This window comes from Lutzomyia longipalpis, chromosome 1 (genome assembly GCF_024334085.1).
Source record: "Lutzomyia longipalpis isolate SR_M1_2022 chromosome 1, ASM2433408v1".
NCBI lineage: Eukaryota > Metazoa > Arthropoda > Insecta > Diptera > Psychodidae > Lutzomyia > Lutzomyia longipalpis.
The window spans coordinates 4987516-5005543 of record NC_074707.1 but is presented as its reverse complement, the minus strand read 5'-3'; the positions used below and the strand labels follow the sequence as shown (position 1 = coordinate 5005543).

The 18028-nt window shown below is 34.9% G+C and overlaps 4 protein-coding genes across 4 annotated transcripts in view; 2 read left to right on the top strand and 2 right to left on the bottom strand.

Annotated features, from left to right (window-relative positions):
• The window catches only part of LOC129786639 (microtubule-associated protein futsch), a 72435-nt gene extending 56028 nt beyond the window's left edge, over window positions 1–16407 (bottom strand). Inside the window, exon 1 of the mRNA XM_055821763.1 lies at window positions 14442–16407. Coding sequence (XP_055677738.1) covers window positions 14442–14646 — 205 coding nt within the window. The 5' untranslated portion in view covers window positions 14647–16407. The remainder of the gene's footprint in view (window positions 1–14441) is intronic.
• The window catches only part of LOC129786719 (glutamate-rich protein 2), an 871459-nt gene that overhangs the window by 711867 nt on the left and 141564 nt on the right, over window positions 1–18028 (top strand). The window lies entirely within an intron of this gene.
• Window positions 1–18028, top strand: part of LOC129786663 (nuclear cap-binding protein subunit 1-like) — a 303879-nt gene that overhangs the window by 144287 nt on the left and 141564 nt on the right. The window lies entirely within an intron of this gene.
• Window positions 1–18028, bottom strand: part of LOC129786648 (mucin-2-like) — a 247544-nt gene that overhangs the window by 87952 nt on the left and 141564 nt on the right. The gene's annotated exons all lie outside the window — the stretch shown is intronic.

Below are 18028 nucleotides of genomic sequence, written 5' to 3'. Positions count from 1 at the left end.
AAATCATTCTTTTTTCCCCACATTCTCGCATTCTTTTCCCCACATTTTTAACACTCGAATTCACCACTTCGAGTGTGCGCCAAATTTAAATATTATTTTATTTCATAAATTTTCCGAACAATTTCTCTTACTTCCTTGGCTATATTATACGCTAAAATATATAATTTTTCATATCAATTAAAAACATGTCATTGCAAAAATTCGGAAAATCAATTAAAATGCTAATTTTTCATTTTGCAAAATGGACTACATAGCAAGAAAACCTTTCAACTGATGCCCCATCCATCTTTGTCTACAAAACGAGAGTATTTTCCAATTTTGGATCGACTAGCAATTCATAAAACATTCACAAAGACGCGTGGGTGGGTGGAATAGAAATGCTTCTCGTTCCATTTTTGCATTCATTGAGATTTGTGTCCCCCCATCTAGATAAGCTGCAATGGCTATTTGATGGATCACGTCACGTTGCTGGAGGTACAATTCAATCCTCTCTCCCGATATCGCGTCATCAGCCCCCGCGTACCATTATTTGCTGTAGATATTTATAAACTCAATTAATGGATAAAGCTTTCCTTTTTATATCATATTCCTATCTAGATGAGATTAAATTTCCCCTCAATTTGACGTTTATTTCCTCACTCACAGAGATATTTGAAGAGTTTCACATTAAATATGTACGGTGATTCATCTTAAAGGGTTTCATTTTAAAGGCTCTAGGGCTCCATTGGGGAGGAAATAGGTCATGTCGGCAGTTTCATAAAGAATAAATGCTCATGCTGAGAATATAAAATTTTAATTTTTATGTGAAATTCTTACGCAGGCACAATGCCAAATTTAGAATGTTCTATATCAATATTTTTATCAGTTCCACATAACACAAAAAAAAATAAATAAAACGAATAAAGCGGGTGGTGGACGTGCGATGAATAAAGTGCCTTTCATACAAATATAAGCTACTAAAAATGCTGTTGACCGTGTGATAGCCAATCTCTTTGCATTGAGGCGTACACACAGGAAGAGAGAAATGCGAAATTTATTGAATTAAATCCATTGATTTTATATGGCGGTGTTCTTTTTTTCCTCCTCTCTCCTTCTCTCACTCAGACATGTGCTTGTGGGTGGAATTCTTAGGGAGTCGGATGAATATTCGAGTAAATGACTTTCCCCATATAGTAAAGCAGTAGAATTTCTATATTTGTGGAGCTTATGAGCGTATTGTTTGGCTATCGTAATGCGGCACTTCAATGGAGCAACTAAATGACGTTGAATTCCACACATTGCTCCGCACTCTGTGCCATCATCGACAGAATTCCGAAGCAAACCTCTTCTGAAGCTGACCCAATGACATGCCCCCACGCTGGAGGAAGGTCAAATGATCATCAACATTTCACCGCCACGCAATTTCCTCCCTCACTCTCGCTCAATGAAGTTCAACCAATTATTTCTGTGCAAACTTATTCAATATTCATCAATTCGGCTCACCTCATGCCCCATTCGCGCACGTTCTAGCCTTTTATGTACATCACATATATCTCTCTATATATATTTGATTCATTTATAAAATAATATTCAAGCATTTTGAATAAATCACACAATTCCCCGGATTTTATTTGGGATTCCAATCTTCCACCAAATCATTGCAAAAAAAATCTCTTCAGACGTTCAATTTACATTCAAAATGAAGAAAGAATTTCCAGGAATTCTGTTTCTTCATAAAATAAAAAAAAATGAAAAATAAATCAGAAGAAGCCAATTGTCACAAAAATTTTAACAATCATTCACAAAAAATAAATTTTCTGCCCCATAAAATGTGGAATGAATGCAAAATCATGTTTATTTTATAGCTACAAATGCATAAAATAGCGCTCAGTGAGCTAATAGATAAAACAAATGTTATTTTAATAAGTGGAAAATTGAATTATGTACAATTTTGCAAAATGTTTTAATGTTTGCAACATTGTTGTAAATTCTCATTAGCGGAAAAATTGTGATTAGTCGCAAAAATGCACACACAAGTTCAATTAGTTTTGAGTTATTATTTTTTTATTAATATTATTAATGTTTTATGAAGAAGTTATAAAAAGGGAACAATTATAGGAATATTTTACAATTTAAACACTTGAATTTAAATCGTCTCTTAGCACGTTCGGTTTACTTTCCAAAAAAATTCAATAAACGTAAAATCGAACTAATTTTTGATTTTAATTAAAAATATCCACACATGTGACAATTTTATCTCTGTAAAATAAACTATTTATTCCCCAAAATGGGAAAAACTTTCCCTTCATTTTACCGCTCGTTTTTTTACATTATATATCCGTCAACACTGCATTCGTCATGAGGGAGAGAGAGCTTTCAGTGTATTTACAGTGGATATAAATTAATTTTCTAAATTACCAAAGTTTCTGCTTGCAATTTCATCCACTAACTAGGTAACTAGGAATGCTGCACACGTGTATGTGTGTCCTTAATTGCAATATTTCAACCCTTTAGCTCATCAGCAGATGGTGTGCATTGACCAAAGGGCCTGATGGGTAAAGTCTCGCATAAAACTCATTTGTAATCTTGAAATAAAATTTGTAATTAAATTAATCAAAGCTTGAAGTGAAATGTTGTCCATAAAACACCTCAACGTGGGGGAGGAGGTGGATGGTTAGTTTTATTTATTTATTTTTACTGTTCTGCGAGAGACAGGGAGTGGTTAAAGTAAATTGGAATGAAATGTTAGATGTTTCACGCGACGTCTCTCCGGTTGTTGGAATTTTCTTCTTGTGCGATGATCAATGATCGTGTTAACCTACTGATTCGGAAATCCACACAATCAGAGCGGTGTTTGGTCACTCTATTCGCTCTGCTAATGTACAATTTCACATAATATTTTCTCATTTTACCGTGTGAAACGATATGATCTTCGTCATCATTGAGTGAGTTTTTTTTTCCTTCTTTGCCTTCCACCTTCGCGCTGCATCTCAAGTGCCAATTTATTTATTTTTTTTATACTTTATTTTAAATAAAAATCAAACTTAATGTTAGCTAATTTGCCGGGTAGATAGGGAAGAGATAGATGGGTTGGTGAAGAAATGAAAGAAGCAAAAAATTATTAATTTCCCCGCAATAACTTTGCGCCAAGTTCTGCCGGAGCTCAAACACAGACAATTTAAATATAAAGAAGCTACGATGCATAAATAATGTACATTTTCACGATCATGGTCTTTGCCACTCTGCGTGGTTGTTTGAGTCGAGGTTGAGGCTGAGCATACACAGCTCATGACTCGAGGAAGCCATACCATTGCCGCCTTTTGCCATCTCTCTAAAATTTACTCAACCATCTTCGCAATAACTTTCTCACTGCTAAATGCTAAAGTTCTCGTGATTTTCACAAAATGCGCCTCGCGCGACGTATTCTAAATATACGAAGATTTGGAGGCTTTTCATGATCTTTTCTCGGTGGATGGCATTTTCTTTTGCAAAATCTTCTCGCTGGCACCGTCTCTCATGTCTCTTTGCTTCCATTTGAGCATGTATAATACAGTGCGATGTTACTCCTTTTTTTTGTGCAAAAATAATACAAAATGAAAAGTAAATCACCAAAAATAGATTGTGTCGCATGCAAAGAGCCGGAAAAATGGTGTGTGGAAGGCAAAGGAAAAATGCAGGGAACACACACACATACGCTAGAAAAACGATTTATCAATAGAATATCTTCCAAAGTGCATTAACCCGATGCAATTTAATTGAAAACGTAACACTCTCTCTGTGGAGTTTTCTGCAATATAGATTATGTGCTGTGAAGACCATTGAGGGGAGCGAGAAGAGGGGTCAAAGGGTGAGGAGTTAATGAAGAAAATTCACTGCGAAATATTGGATTATATCCTTTTAACACAGTGCTGCACATACCCTCAAACCTATCATGCCGTGTAATTTGGAATTTTCCTTCCAACGACAGATTTTCCTCCCCTCCCTCTTCGTGACTTAATGTGAAATTAATTTCCCCCGCACCACCTCCCTCTAACTGAAGCTCCCACAATTTTCTGGGTCAGCATTTATGTGTGGCACAAAATGTATCTTATTGTGCTGGCAAAGCGATCTTTTTCTCTCCCTTTGGGGGTAAACCTCCCCCACACAAGGTTACAATGAGAATTTTCCAATTCAAACCAGTTCTTGGAAAAAAATATTAGATTATTATTTTTATCTGTGATTCTTTTGATTATATAATTCAATGAATGAGCTTTTATTTAAGTATACCTAGATAGAACAATATTTATCTAACTCTCTTTAAGTACACAATGTTTAACAATGAGAATAGAGAGCATGGATAAAAGCTCTTTCATGTCCTCTGAATTGTAAAACTGGTTAAACTGAACACAATTTCAGCTCTAAAGATTTATTATGTGTGTGGGGAATTACTGGGGAGATCAATGGAATTTCCGCGGAATGATTTGAATCCATGAATGACCAATTAAACTGTGAGTTAACTCTCTGAAAGGGTTCTCTCGGGGATTCTATATAAATATATGCGCATACACGTGCCCTGAAAGCACGTTAAAGGTGAACAAAGGTGCGAATGAGTATTTCTGGAGTACCTCTACACTTCTGGAATCCTTTCATGAAAGTCCTTTGTTGCTTAAAGAACGTGGAAAAGAATTTAATGAGGGAATAAAATTACGAAATTCAGTATTTCTGTTTTTTTTTTTAGATTCCAGCGACGTTTTGATTTTAAAAGAAAATCTTCTTCGTACCGTGAAGTTCTTGGAGAAATAATGTAAATTTGTCTTATTAGGACTCAAGTTATATTTTATTCAGACTTAAATGCCTTATTTGGACGCAGTTTTGTCCAAATAAGTTATTTTTTCGTCCCAATAAGGTATTTAAGTTTGAATCTAATATAACTTGAGTCTCAATTACTTAGAGCATGAAAATTAATTCTTTATTCTCTAAGTAATTCATAAAAATTAATTTCATTTCATCCAATTGCAATAGCTGTGAAGTATTAAAAAAAAAACGAAAAAACTCAAGGAAAACTCTCCCTTTAGTCTTTATATGGAATTTCCTCAGAGTATCTCCGTTTAAAAGGCTAAAATATAAAACTTAAAAGGAGTTGGGAGTATCTGCGCGAGGAAAAAGGTGCTGCAAAGAAGCAAAAAGGGGTGAGATGGGATTTATTTCATGGCATTTGCAGTATTTTTTTGCCATTCTTTTCGCCACATTCACCTTGCAATAATTCTTCCTTCCCGCCCATATTCGCCCCAGCTAACAATACTGGGGGTGTGCACACAATATGAAGCTCATTCCTCCCACGGGGTAAACTTCATACAATGCATTTCCTCATGGGGGAACTTCAATAAATTTCCTACCCCATTTTATCCTACATATAGCCCCTCACAATTCGTATAGAGAGAGAGAACTTTGCACCGATGAACGCGTGCAAATTTACCAACAATACTGCACATGTTTGTCATTTTCTTTATTTTGCTCGAGAGTACCTCTAGCAAATTGAGAGATGAATGAATTTTATGGTCAGATAATGGATCCCTGTAGCATGTCCTTTATTATGTTTCTAGAACTTCGTGACAACTGATAAGTAGTAACCTACTTCAGGGTTGGCAAAACGCGTTAAAAAAAACTTGAAAATGAAATCTCAAAGTGAGAGGTTTTTTTTTTCTTTTCTTTAATTTCTAACTTAAAGGGGCGTTGCGTAAAGCAGACTCACTTTGCACAGAAACTTTGAGGTAAAGTGCGTGTAATAGTTTTTTTTCCTCCAACAATGCGTGTAGGAGGTTTTGTAATTATTTTGCATCAGTTAATACATTCAATTATTGAAGTGTTTATTGCTCGTTGTATAATATTATTAACTTTTTTATTGTCATTGCTAAAATTACGTTTGCAATGCAACAAAATTTTAAAACACATGCAAATCACAAGAATAATTCTAAGCTATAAAATGCAAATTTGAGATTTATTTGATAATTATCTTTGAGAAGAAAGAAAAGAGAGAGAGAGAGTGTGGAGAAAAAGCTCCGAAAAACCACGTCAAAATGCAATGCGAAAATATTTATTTTTGGTGGATTAAAATTGTTATTCCAATTCAGAATTTTATGGACAGTTTTATAGCCATATTCCGTCTAGAGAATATAAGGACTTGCCCATAAACTTTACAACTTGTTTGAAATGGCAGGTGTTTGAAATAGTTCTGTTATTTTTCTTCTTGCTGATATAGAATTATTCATCTTGTTTTTATTGGGCTTTATTTTCTCTGAATTTGTTGGGCAATTGCAGTTTTATGTACATAGGTAGTTTGAGGTGTTGCATTATACATAATACCGCTGCTGTATTATGTATAAAGAAAATTTTGCAAAAATTCTTTGAAAATTTAAATATTTTTTTAATTCTTTGTTTTTTGGGGTGAAGAATGTCTTCATAATGTCTTTAAAAATTATTTTCTTTGCCTACATTTTTTGAATATTTATTTTCAAAGTATTTAACAATTATTTTTCGATATTTCCTATGATTATCCTTTTTTAACCTCCCATAAGAAGACGTCAAAATATTTATTTTTGTAAATTATGCAAATTATTCTTTTATAATTTCAGTTAAAATAATAAATTTTATTTCAATTAAAAATTGAGGAAATATGTTAATTTAATTAAAAATCTTTAAGTTCCTCTTTAAATCTAATCTAACATTTAAATCAACTCAGATTTATAGATTAAACCACCGAGGATATTTTTCTATATTTAGCTTATTTTTTAGCAAAGTACTACAAAGAAAGTTGCTTTAGCACTCATTAAAAAAGAAAAACCCATAAAAAAGGAAAATGCGGACAAGAGATTCTCATTTTTTTTTGCTTATCTTCCTTTTAATGCTTCTATGGGGGCGGCAATGAGGGAATGGAGAAAAACAGCTCTAAAGATGGTGCAAAAAAACTAAAAGCATCAAAAGGAGTGAGTGGTGCATCCTTGATGGGGGAACTTTTAGTATTATTTTCCTTCTCTGTATATAATAATCTTTGTTCAATTTGTAATTAATTTCCGCTACTTGCTCCTTGGCATGTGATTCACCTTTTTCTTGCATCTGAGAGCCATCGCGAAGCTTATATAATTGCCGCACAATAAAATGAAATTGATGTGAAATATTGTTAAGTGAATGGGCACAAGAAGACGAACAAAAAAAACATTAGTTGCAATCCAATTGCGATGGTCAGCAATGGGCGCAATTTACCTTCACTCTAATTTTTTTTCTTCTTCACCTATTTGGTTTAGGTTTATTATTTGCCACTCAAAATGCAGATAGTTTTATTGAATTTACCGATAAAGGTAGTAATTCCAGCTCAATTTAACTCAATTAGCTCAATTTAGCTAATTTCTTTTCAATAAAATCGCATAAAATGAAGAAAAAATGGAACAAAAAAGATAAATTTTGACTTATATTTATTCCTCTTTTAGTTAAAAAAAAATACATAAAATATTTCTATATAATCTCTAAAAATTTATCTCTATGCTTTATTTATTTATGCAAAATTTCCATACTTGAGGCAATTTTGCATTTTGCGCTCGTGAGGTAAATTTTATAACTTTTTTCAACGGAGGGTAGACGGATAGAAATAAAAAAAAAGTCTGCAAAAATTTCCCCCCGGTCATGCTATGAGATTCTTAACCGAAAAAGTCTCTTGCAGTGTTTTGTTCTATATTTAGACACAGCTGTGCTATACGCCAATGAATTTATTGGTCAATTAAGTAGATAGTTTTATATGGCTGAGAGAGGTGCCAGAGAAAATTAACTAAATGTTCGTTATATGAAAAATTCTTTTGCAAGAAATAAATTTTAGGTGATATTTTACCTCAATTTTCGGCTGGAAGATTAATTTTTATTTTTTCCTTCAAAGAACTTTCAGATTCTAATTGAATTGAATGAAAAGAAAATGAAATCTCTTTTAAGGAAAAAAAATCTTTAAGAAAACCTTAATGGGACAAATTTAGTTCATCCTTTATTACATAAAAAATTCAATGAAAGCGTCCTTTATGTAAAAATACAATACAGGTATATCTTGAAGAATATACCTAAGTAGTAATGTATGTAATTCACGTAAAAGAACTTCCTAAACGCTGTTAAGTGAAACACGCAAATGAAAGAAGAAAACAAAACGTTTTCATCCGAAGGTAAATACGTTATCCTCAATCTCTCCAAAGCAAGTTAAGCTGGATTTATGTCCTTGTAAAATACACGAGACATTTTCAGACACGTGAACGCAGAAAGTTCTTGCAAAATACTCCAAAAGAGAAAAATAATTCGAAAAATATCTTTTTAATCCTCAGACTTGGAAAATTATGTGAAAGGGATTAGTTTTTTTTTGTTAAATTTCTTTTTTCCTCGTGCAATTGCAGCCCTACATATTGATCCTTGCAGGGTAATTGAAATTTAGATGCCGTTCTGTATTGGCTTCAATCTATCTGCTGCGGACAGAATGAAGATTTCCCCGGGAGAAGTAATATGTAATCCTATTTAAATTCACATTTCGCCAGAAAATCAAATAGAGCTTCCCCATATATCGATGGGTAGGAAATTGAATTTGCAAATTGGGAGGAAAATTTGCAATTGGATTTTACTAAATATCCATTTAACTGCGGGGATGTGTGGAAAAATTTGTCATGTACACTGTAATTCAAAAATTGCGTTTTATTAAATTTTGAGGCTTCGTTAGGCAACTAGAAAAAAAATATTAGGAAGCTATTTTATTAGTTTATTTTCTTGAATTTATTTAAAGATTTTTCAGGAAATTTAAAAGAAGAAAAGACTTAAAATTTTCACTTTTTTTTTTATTCGGACATTTTGAGGGATTGCAAGGATATTTTAAAAGCTCGAATTTACCTTAATAAAGCAAAGAAGAGAGAAAAGAAACTTTTTTGAGAGAATCAATCCCTTCAGAATTTTTTATTTGAAAAATTTTCTCACTCTGATTTAAAATAAACATTAATCAAACTACTTTAGTATTTTTTGTCTAAAAATAAATTTTAATGTGTTTTGGGGCGTTTTGAGGGTTGGGTCAGCCACAAACGTCTCCATATTACTGTTGACACACTTTTTACCTTTAGTCGGGGTTACTTTTTGACGTCTAAACCTGAAGAATAGAAATCAATTCTCGGGGAGTTCTTTCACGCACTTTTTTTATGTGACCATTTGCACAAATTTCCCAACTTGAAGCACACACAATTTGTTGCGAGACGAAAAGCTCTCACGCGTTTATCATGAGAAATCACTTTGCGTGCCGACCAATTCTATTTTCCCTTCATAACACATCTTTTTTTTTTTATCCTCACCCCCGCATTCTAACGTTTTTTTTCCCGGTGTGTATTTCCCTCCCTCTTGCCACGTAAGTGTGTTAACTGTGGGCCTCTCATGTGTGTCCTTTTTTTTTACTTTCCCACATATGTGCGTTTTGAGTGTGGAAATAGAACGTGTGTGGTGGAGAAATTCAATAAATTAGGAACCACTCTTTCACCTTGATTTTGTCCTCAATTAGTAAATCAGACCTTATCAAATTTTCAATAAAGCCCCATCATTATTGCTTAATTTGGAGCTTTCTATTGAAGTATGTATATAGCTTTATTTTTAAAGCTCTCTCGCCATGCAAATAATATTATTTTATGAGACACTCTCTCTCTCTCTCAGTTATGTAAAATGAACACATCAATCATTCTGTCGGTGAAGGTGTATAAATTTTGATAGAGAAATATTTATGTGTGAGTCTATTGTGCATTTACAGTGGATATCTTCATCCTAAAATCTAACTTTTCATTTCTGATGAAAATTGACGTGATGCTTTTTCGGTTACACACCCCCACACCGCCACCGGTTGAAGCTTTTTCCCGATCAATATGGAAAATGTCACCATCTGAGAATAAATTCCTCTCACTGTCTCACTTTCCAAACCGAGACAAATTTTTAAAATAAAAATCGAAACTTTCTAAGCAATTTAGAGATAAATTTTCAATCGGAAATTATATTATATGCAGCGAAAGAAGGTGGTGAAGGGACTGTAAATAAATTTAGAATGCAATAATTGGAAGTTATTAAAACTTTTTTGATCAGTATACTGTGTGATTCTATCTAATTTAAATTAATAAAGTTTTAATTGAAAAAGAGTTTATCAAATTTACATAATAGATATTCAGTAAAAGCTCTATTTTGGGGGACTTCATTTGTAATATATGAGATGATGAGCTATTTTTGCACTTATCAGCAACATTTTGCTTTGTCGGTAAACCCTGATAAAGCTCTCTGTTAATAAAATTGCAATGGGTGCTAAAATAGTCGGGAATTGATTATTTTTTAATCGATCCCTCTCGCTGTAGAAAATATGAGCTTTTAGAGCTTTTTTCTAACCCTTAAGAATATTCTTTTTCCCCGTTCTCTCGAAAAAACTTCTCTTCAGACTTAATTGAGACGAAATCAATTAATTAATTAAATTTTTCAATATCCAAACGTTAGTTTATTTTTTATGAATGAAAGTTTCAATATTCGCTGAAAAAATCTCAATATGAGAGCTTCCGCGGAATATTTTTGCATCAAATGTATTTTTTGCGCAGTTCTAAACTAAACTCGGAACAAACTAAAAAAAAAAACATGCAAGTCAATAAAAATTTCATAAAACTTTTTCAATTTTTTCGGAGCATTTTAGTTGAAATTGCCAGTCCCTGCCCCATTTCAAATGAGCTAATTTTGGGGGTGGCAAAGTTCCAGTTTATTGCGCTTAACGTTTTATATTGTGTTTGTGACAGTTTAATGATGAAACATTTGATTATTTTAAATTGGAACGAAAAGCTTTTTGCCGTGACAGTTACTGCGCTCATCTGCCTAAATGCTATTTATCATTATGAGGGGATGAACAAACTCAATTTTTGGCGGAAATTAAGTGCATGATGGGTGAGATTGTTCGCATTTACGCGGAAGCACCCGATAAGCGGATTTGAATGTGTTTTTGAGGGTTGCATCCTCCATGGCATTGCACAGCACACATATTTCCGTCAACCCCTTCAAAATTTCAATTTGAACTGACTATTTCGCGGCATTTGAGCTACATATGTAATTTATGGGGTGCTAAAGCTGCGTGAAATATTCTTTTTCATGCTACGAAATTTACTCGTCATATTTGTGAATTTGAATTTAACTTTTGCCATGACAGATCAAACGCTAAATGGTGTGAGAAATGCAATTTATAGTTTTAAATTAAATATTTTTTCCACTTCCTTTTCAACAGTTGTGTGTGAGTATCAAAGGCACACCAGAAGCTAGCAATGCGCGTGATTTATATGGTGGAGAAAATCAATGAACTTCAAAAATATGTGCTTAAATGCAATTTTAACCCAACACCTTTATGACTGGAGTCTCACAGAATTCTGCTTATTTGTACAACTTTTGTGCACAAAGATGTCTTTTCATATCACAGCATGTAACCCCCTTTTGCAATTTGAATGCAACCCCATCACTGCAGAAGCATTATATACGCTTCCTCTCTTTTTTTCTACCCCATTTCCCATTTGGTTTTGCAAAAAAGGTGTCAATTAAAATTAATGACGTGTCCACAATTGGGAAAAGTTTTCTGAATAGGAGTGGTTAGGTCATTAAATTTGAAATGATAGTCTCTAAAAATCAATTTAATAGAAGAAAAAAATCTACCAAAACGTCGCTGGAAAATACAAAAGTACATTTTTCCAGTTAAAATTGCAAATTTTGAAGATTTGAGGAATATTTCGTGGTTTTTGCACATTTTTTTGCCATTCCACACCCACTATGAAGAGAAATTCGTCGTTGAATGGTGGAAATATTTTTCAACCCTTCTCGTGGCCACAAAAAAAATTCCTCTCACAGCGCTTCTGCCCACATAACCTCATAAGCAAATGTAATTGAAAGTAAATATTGAAATAATACATTCATATATTTTTTCGTCCCTTTTCAATTCAGACAGCGCTTTTATATATAGAATCTCCCACCCCTCAGTTGGGGGTGGATTTTTTTTCTAAGCACCCATCATTGAAATATATGTCGCGCTTGATCGGACCTGTACGTGAAATTGTGTGTATGGGGGTAAATATTGTTATTCCCTTTTAGTGAAAAAACCTATTTTTTGTACATTCAGATTTTTTTTTGGTCACCTCCCTATTGGCGTTGAACTTTACCCTCCTCCCTCACTTAGACCGAATTTTTCCAGCTACTACCAGCTGAACAAAAAAAAATCCAAGTTCAGTGCGGTGTGAATCGATTTTAGGGCGAAATAAAATATCTTAGCCATCATTTGAGGGGCTTTTTTTTTCGAGACTCTCCACCACTACCTGTCTGTGGGTGTTGGGAATTGTAGACGATGATGTTAGTTTTATGTTACACCACCACCCCTAAAATTTCCATGAAAGAACGCACTCATCCCCTCGGAAGAAAATGGAAAAATTATTCTCTTTCGACACGACTTGCTGTAGTTTTGGGAATTGTTTGAGTGGATTTTGAAGGGAAATTCCCGTGAATTTTCATAAATTTCATGGAATTGTTGTCTGAACGTGGAAAGTTCCCATTCAAATGGGGTTAGGGAGGGGGGAAGATTCGAGCTTTTTTGCGGATATTCCCAACTGCAGTATCGCCCATTCCCATGAGCACTTGTGAGAGATAATATCGATTTTATGAATCACAAACAATTTCTCTTCATCCCCGCTCAGCATGAGGCGTCTCTGGAGCCAAGTTTTCTCTTTGTACCAAATGAAGAAATAAACTGTTTCTTCTTGCAGATTATCCACACAACCCTATACTTTTTATGTACATATATTTTGAAAATATAATAGAGAAGTTCTCGTACTAAACTACGGGGAAAATAGCAAATGATTTATTTATTTTTAAATGAATTTTGCAAAATAACATTCGAGAATTGTTTTCAAGAGGATTCAAAATTGTGATATTTTCAATAAATGTTGTAAACTTTTCCCCACAGATATGGGAATGAATAATTTTTTATCATCATGCACTGTATGAGCACGAAAATTGATTATTAAGTGTTGATTGCATTTATCGTGTTTTCGCATTCATTTTATTTTTCAACTTTTATTAGTCGAAAATTTGCAAATAACGCGTGGGATTTGTCGAGATTGCTGTGCGAGCATGAGATTAAAATTTGTTCATGATTTTGATAGCTAAGCAGTTAAAATATCTCTGTGGTTTTAAAATAAAAATAAAAATAATTTAATTAAAATAAATTGAAAGGTTAATTCAGTTATTTCATTATCAAAAATTCATTTCCTAATTTTAGAATCGAATTTTCGTAGAATGAAGCTATTTTGGTATCCTTTTGGGAAAAGCTTTCGATAGGTACACTTACTTTGAATACTTAATAAAATTTTTGAGAGTTTCACAATTTTCAAAAGATTTTTTCGGTTTATCTCCTCTTTTCTTTAAGAATTCTTTCAGTTTTCTTTTAAATTTGAACAATTCAATCCCTTCTTCTTGATTCACCCCCTTATCATTGTATGAATATGTACTTCCATTTTCAAGCTGTGTGATTATTTTACAATAAAATCGCGAATAGAAATTAAAAATGAAATGACGCAATATAAATTGCTTCAACCTTGTCACGCTATATCGTGTCAAATCATTGGCTTTCTGGAAGTTATATGGTTTTGAATCACAAACCAATATTCAGTTTAAATAAATCTTATTTTAACTATTTAAAATTCTATTTATATACACTTTAACCTTTCTGTGAGCTTTTCCTTTTTTGTTAGAGAGAGGGAAAATTTCTATTCCTTCTTCTGCTAATCCCTGGATTTTTCGGGGGGTGGTGGTTGATTGAAGACAGCGTGCTTAGGCCAAAGAACCCCAAAGAGGGAATGGGGGTGAAGCTAATTCCACCAAGAGAGAGAGTAATTCATTTGGCAAAGCCCTCTCGTTGTACTTAATGAAATATTTCACGCCTTAGTTGGTCCGAATGGAAATTATGTAATAAAAAGCAATGAACTGATGTGAGGGAAGGATGGATTTCGTGGGGGGCGCCTTCAGCCGGGCCGGGTTTTGTGCCTCGAGGGGATCGATAGGGGTGACTGCATGCCATTGATTAGCCGGGGTGTGTGTGTATGTGAGCGGTGGGGCCATGTGAAGAAAAGGGGTGCCGCTTTTATAAAATATATCTGCATTGTGGCCACCGTTGGCCTTATTCGACGATATATATAATACAACATTGCCCTATGTGTGTGTGTGTTGACGTATTTTATCGATTCCAAAAGCAACCCCCTCCCGCCCCCCGTGCTAGAGTGGAACATTTTCGTTGGTCGCCATGTCAATGCAGACACTTCGTCTCAGGACTTTTTCAGAGCTTTTCCATTTATGAAAATCAATTTGTCCCCATAACTCACAGAAAAATTGAATAGTTTTTCTTCAGTGAAAAAAAAATAGAAATAAGGTTGACTCACCTTTCACAAGTCTCTGTATAATGATGTCCTTATGCTCTTGGGAATAAGGCTCTCCGATCACAATGAGTAGGTAGCACCCGGTAAGGGGGCTCGGGGGTCCGATACCCACCATACTCGGGGGTCCACCTTCGGCCACTTCAGCCCCACCTTCGGGTGCTACACCGTTCGCCACCACCTCAACCGCAGCCCCATTGGCTTCCTCCATCTTCAACCTTTGCACACGAAAGAACGGCAGCAAACTCTTGAGGGTTTCCGCTTGTGGAGACTCCTCTGACACCTCTCTCTGGACAAAATGGGGACCGTTTGCACGATTTTCAATCACCACACACTCCGCTTTTTCTCTGGTGAATTGTCTCTCAGTCAAGTTCTCTTAACCACCCCTATGTAGGTCTACTCCCTCGGGAGCTTTCAGCGCTATATATGTGAGAAATGATTTTTCTTCTTTCTTCCTTCCTTTCTTATTGGAAAATCCTTTTGGGCTCTCCCAAAAATAAAAATCCACAAAGGGCGGTGTTTTGCAGTCTTTTCTTTTTGCTTTTTTTTAAATGAGGAATATATAGCACAAAGACGGGGGTGCTCCAAAGGGAGAGAGAGATTAACTTGACTTTGCCGTCTGATGGGCAGCTGTGTGGATGGATGAAAATTTTCCGTTCGGCACTTTTCACACGACTGTCTGCACTGTAATGGCCGCACCCGAAGAAAAGTTCAACTTTGCCCTCAAAAGCCCCACTCGTGTTGTCCTACTCTCCAGCAAAATTCGTCTACGCTCTCTCACTCACACTGAGCTTTTCGCACTCCCCACATCCACCTATGTATGTGTGGAGCTTTTTCCTCAACCTATCTCTGTGCTTTGTCTCCCAAAAAAAAAACCTCTTTCCGGGAAAACTTGTGTTTTTTTCTTCTTGGCTTCGGGTTTTCCTCTCTCTTTAATTTCCCTCCGATTGGGACAGATTGTTCAGCGATATGAGCACAAATTTTCGGCAATTTGTCCGAGATTTTCAATTCATTGTCCACAGAGAATTTTTCTTCTCCGTTGCCAAAATTGGGGGGGTGCAGTTTTTGGGGGATTTTTTTCTTTCTCTATACCGTCACGCACAAGACACAAAGAAAAGGGCTTTCCACACTGTTGGAAAAAATCACACCGAAAAAAATCTTCTTTAAACTTTTCTTGGGTGAATATTAAAACTTTTCACAGTCACTTTGGGGTCCCCACGGATTTTCTTTAGCCTCCGCGCTTTTCGCTCGTCCAGAGAGAGCGTCAAATGGCCTTTAGGGGGCTCCCTGGTCTACCTTCTGCCCGCTTTTCTTCTTAAGATTCCTTTCGTTTTTTTTCTTACTAAATGTGCTTTCACTTGGTTAAATTTTCTTTTTTTTTTGAAAATGTATCAAGACGGTTTTTCTTTCTTGAGGTGTCGAGAAGCGACCGGCGATCACGGTGTCTGAGAGCCAAGTCAATTTCAATTCCAGCAGAGTCTTGCAATTGAGCAGTGCACCCCGCATTGAGGCAACACCACTCTGGTGGGGGGCACCCGTCGAGACATTTCTCCTCCATGTAGGAAAGCCTGGGGAATGGCATGGCGCTGGATGGGGGAGCTTGTGCGCGTGCGATGTGGCGACGTCAGTGAACCAGCTGGCACCCTCCCCACTGAATTGCCGCTGGATCAGATGGTTGCGAGACAAGAGCGTTGTGGAATCAATAGCTGGCTCATGGGTGAGGATTGGGTGGGACGCCGGGGGAGCCATCGTGCCGGTTCTCTGCATCTCGCTCACACGCAAAGGGGGAATCGTATCGTGTGGGTCATGGAGATGAGGAGAAATCTCTCCACACTCTTTTGGTTAAAATTCACAATGACTGTCTCTATCGAACAGGCCCTCCGTGGAGTGGTGGTGTGACGGATTGCAACGCAGGCGCCAGACATCCGCAGGACCCCAGACGCCATCTCTTGACTGAATTTCCCCCAAAAGGGTGCCCTTATTTTGCGTGAAAACACCACAAAAGATTTATTAACCCCTCAACTTTTCTTCTTCCTTCATGAGGATGGAAATGTAAAAGAGAGAAGGAAATTATCATTTGGCATTGGTTGTGTCGGTATAGGGCGTCTAGGAAAAGACAGACTTAATGACTTGTGGTCAGTAGATTTGAATTTGTCATTGAAAATGACGGAATAAATTTTAAATTATGATAAACTTTTTTTTTCAAGCACAAGTTGTGCTCCAAAATTTCTATTTAATGAGAAAATTATGCAATTTTATTGTACAGCATATAACCGGAAGTTATTAGAGCTAGAGTAGAAGCAATAGAAAAGCTCGGGATATAATTTATTTATTGAGGAAATTCAAAGAGAATGGAGCTTTTAGAATTTCAATACTCACAATTAAGAGAAAAAATTGAACTAATTTAAGAATTTTCTTTAATAGAAAATTTAATTGAAAAAGAACAAATAGTTGCATTTATAGACAATAAAAATTTAGAGCTTTTTCTTATATTTAATTATTTAAAAAATCAATAATTGTAGAGAGTTTTCCTGTTAAAGATCTCAAAATAATTTTAAGGAAATGAAGAGAATTAAAATAAATTCTATGGATAGTTTTAGTGTTAATTTTCCATTAAAATAAAAGCAATAAATTAACACTAAATTATCAAGAAAGATTCATTAAAAAAAACTTATTGGATTCTCTTTAAAGTTGCAAGACTAGAAAGAAGATAGCAAAGGTAATATTTTAGGAATATTTTGATTGAGAATCAAAATTTCCAGTTCAATTTATTCGTCAAAAGCTTCGATTTTTTTCTTACACATTACTGGGCAATTTTTTTGTATGAAAGTTTTCAAGCTTAAAATAATGCCGCGTTTAAATTAAAATCTCTCATCAGTCTACTTCATGCATAAATTCTAACAATAAATGAGTTTCTAAGTTTTCTTTAATGAACCATTTTACTGATTTCTTTTTAACAATAAAAATTAATTAATTTCATATTAAGAAGCTTTTATTTCTTTATACCTATATAGATAATATTAAAGAGATAAAAGCTCTTTGGGAGCTTCAGTATATTCTCAGAAAATCCCCCCTAATCACTAAAAGTTTCAGTAAAGAATACAATTTTATCCCAAAATCTCTTCTATATAATTCCCCTAATTCAAATTAATCTAAATCTAATCTCCTGCCCAAAACTTTGGGATTTTCATGAAACTTTTCTTCATTTTCTCTCCACTAAATCTCTTCCAATATTGCTGATTTTTCTTTACACTTTATGCTTTCGCTTCTTCATAATTTTGGGTGAAAATCGAAAATTCTCTACATAGAAATGTTTGAAATATGTAGTGGAAAATGCTGTCGCCATATCCAATAAGTTTGTCACGATGTGGGTGATTCTAAGTGAAGAAAATATGTAAATTCGGGAAGAAAACGGAATGTCTTCCTCCGTAGATAGTCTCATATTTCAGTTACTTATTTCGCTGGAATATTTTCTCTATTTTCGACGAATGAGTTTCTGACGGGGAGGTGTGTGGGGGCGGTTGTAATGAAATTCAATAGAGGATTTGCAAGACGTCATGATGGACCTTAAAGCTCACATTAAGAAGTTTATT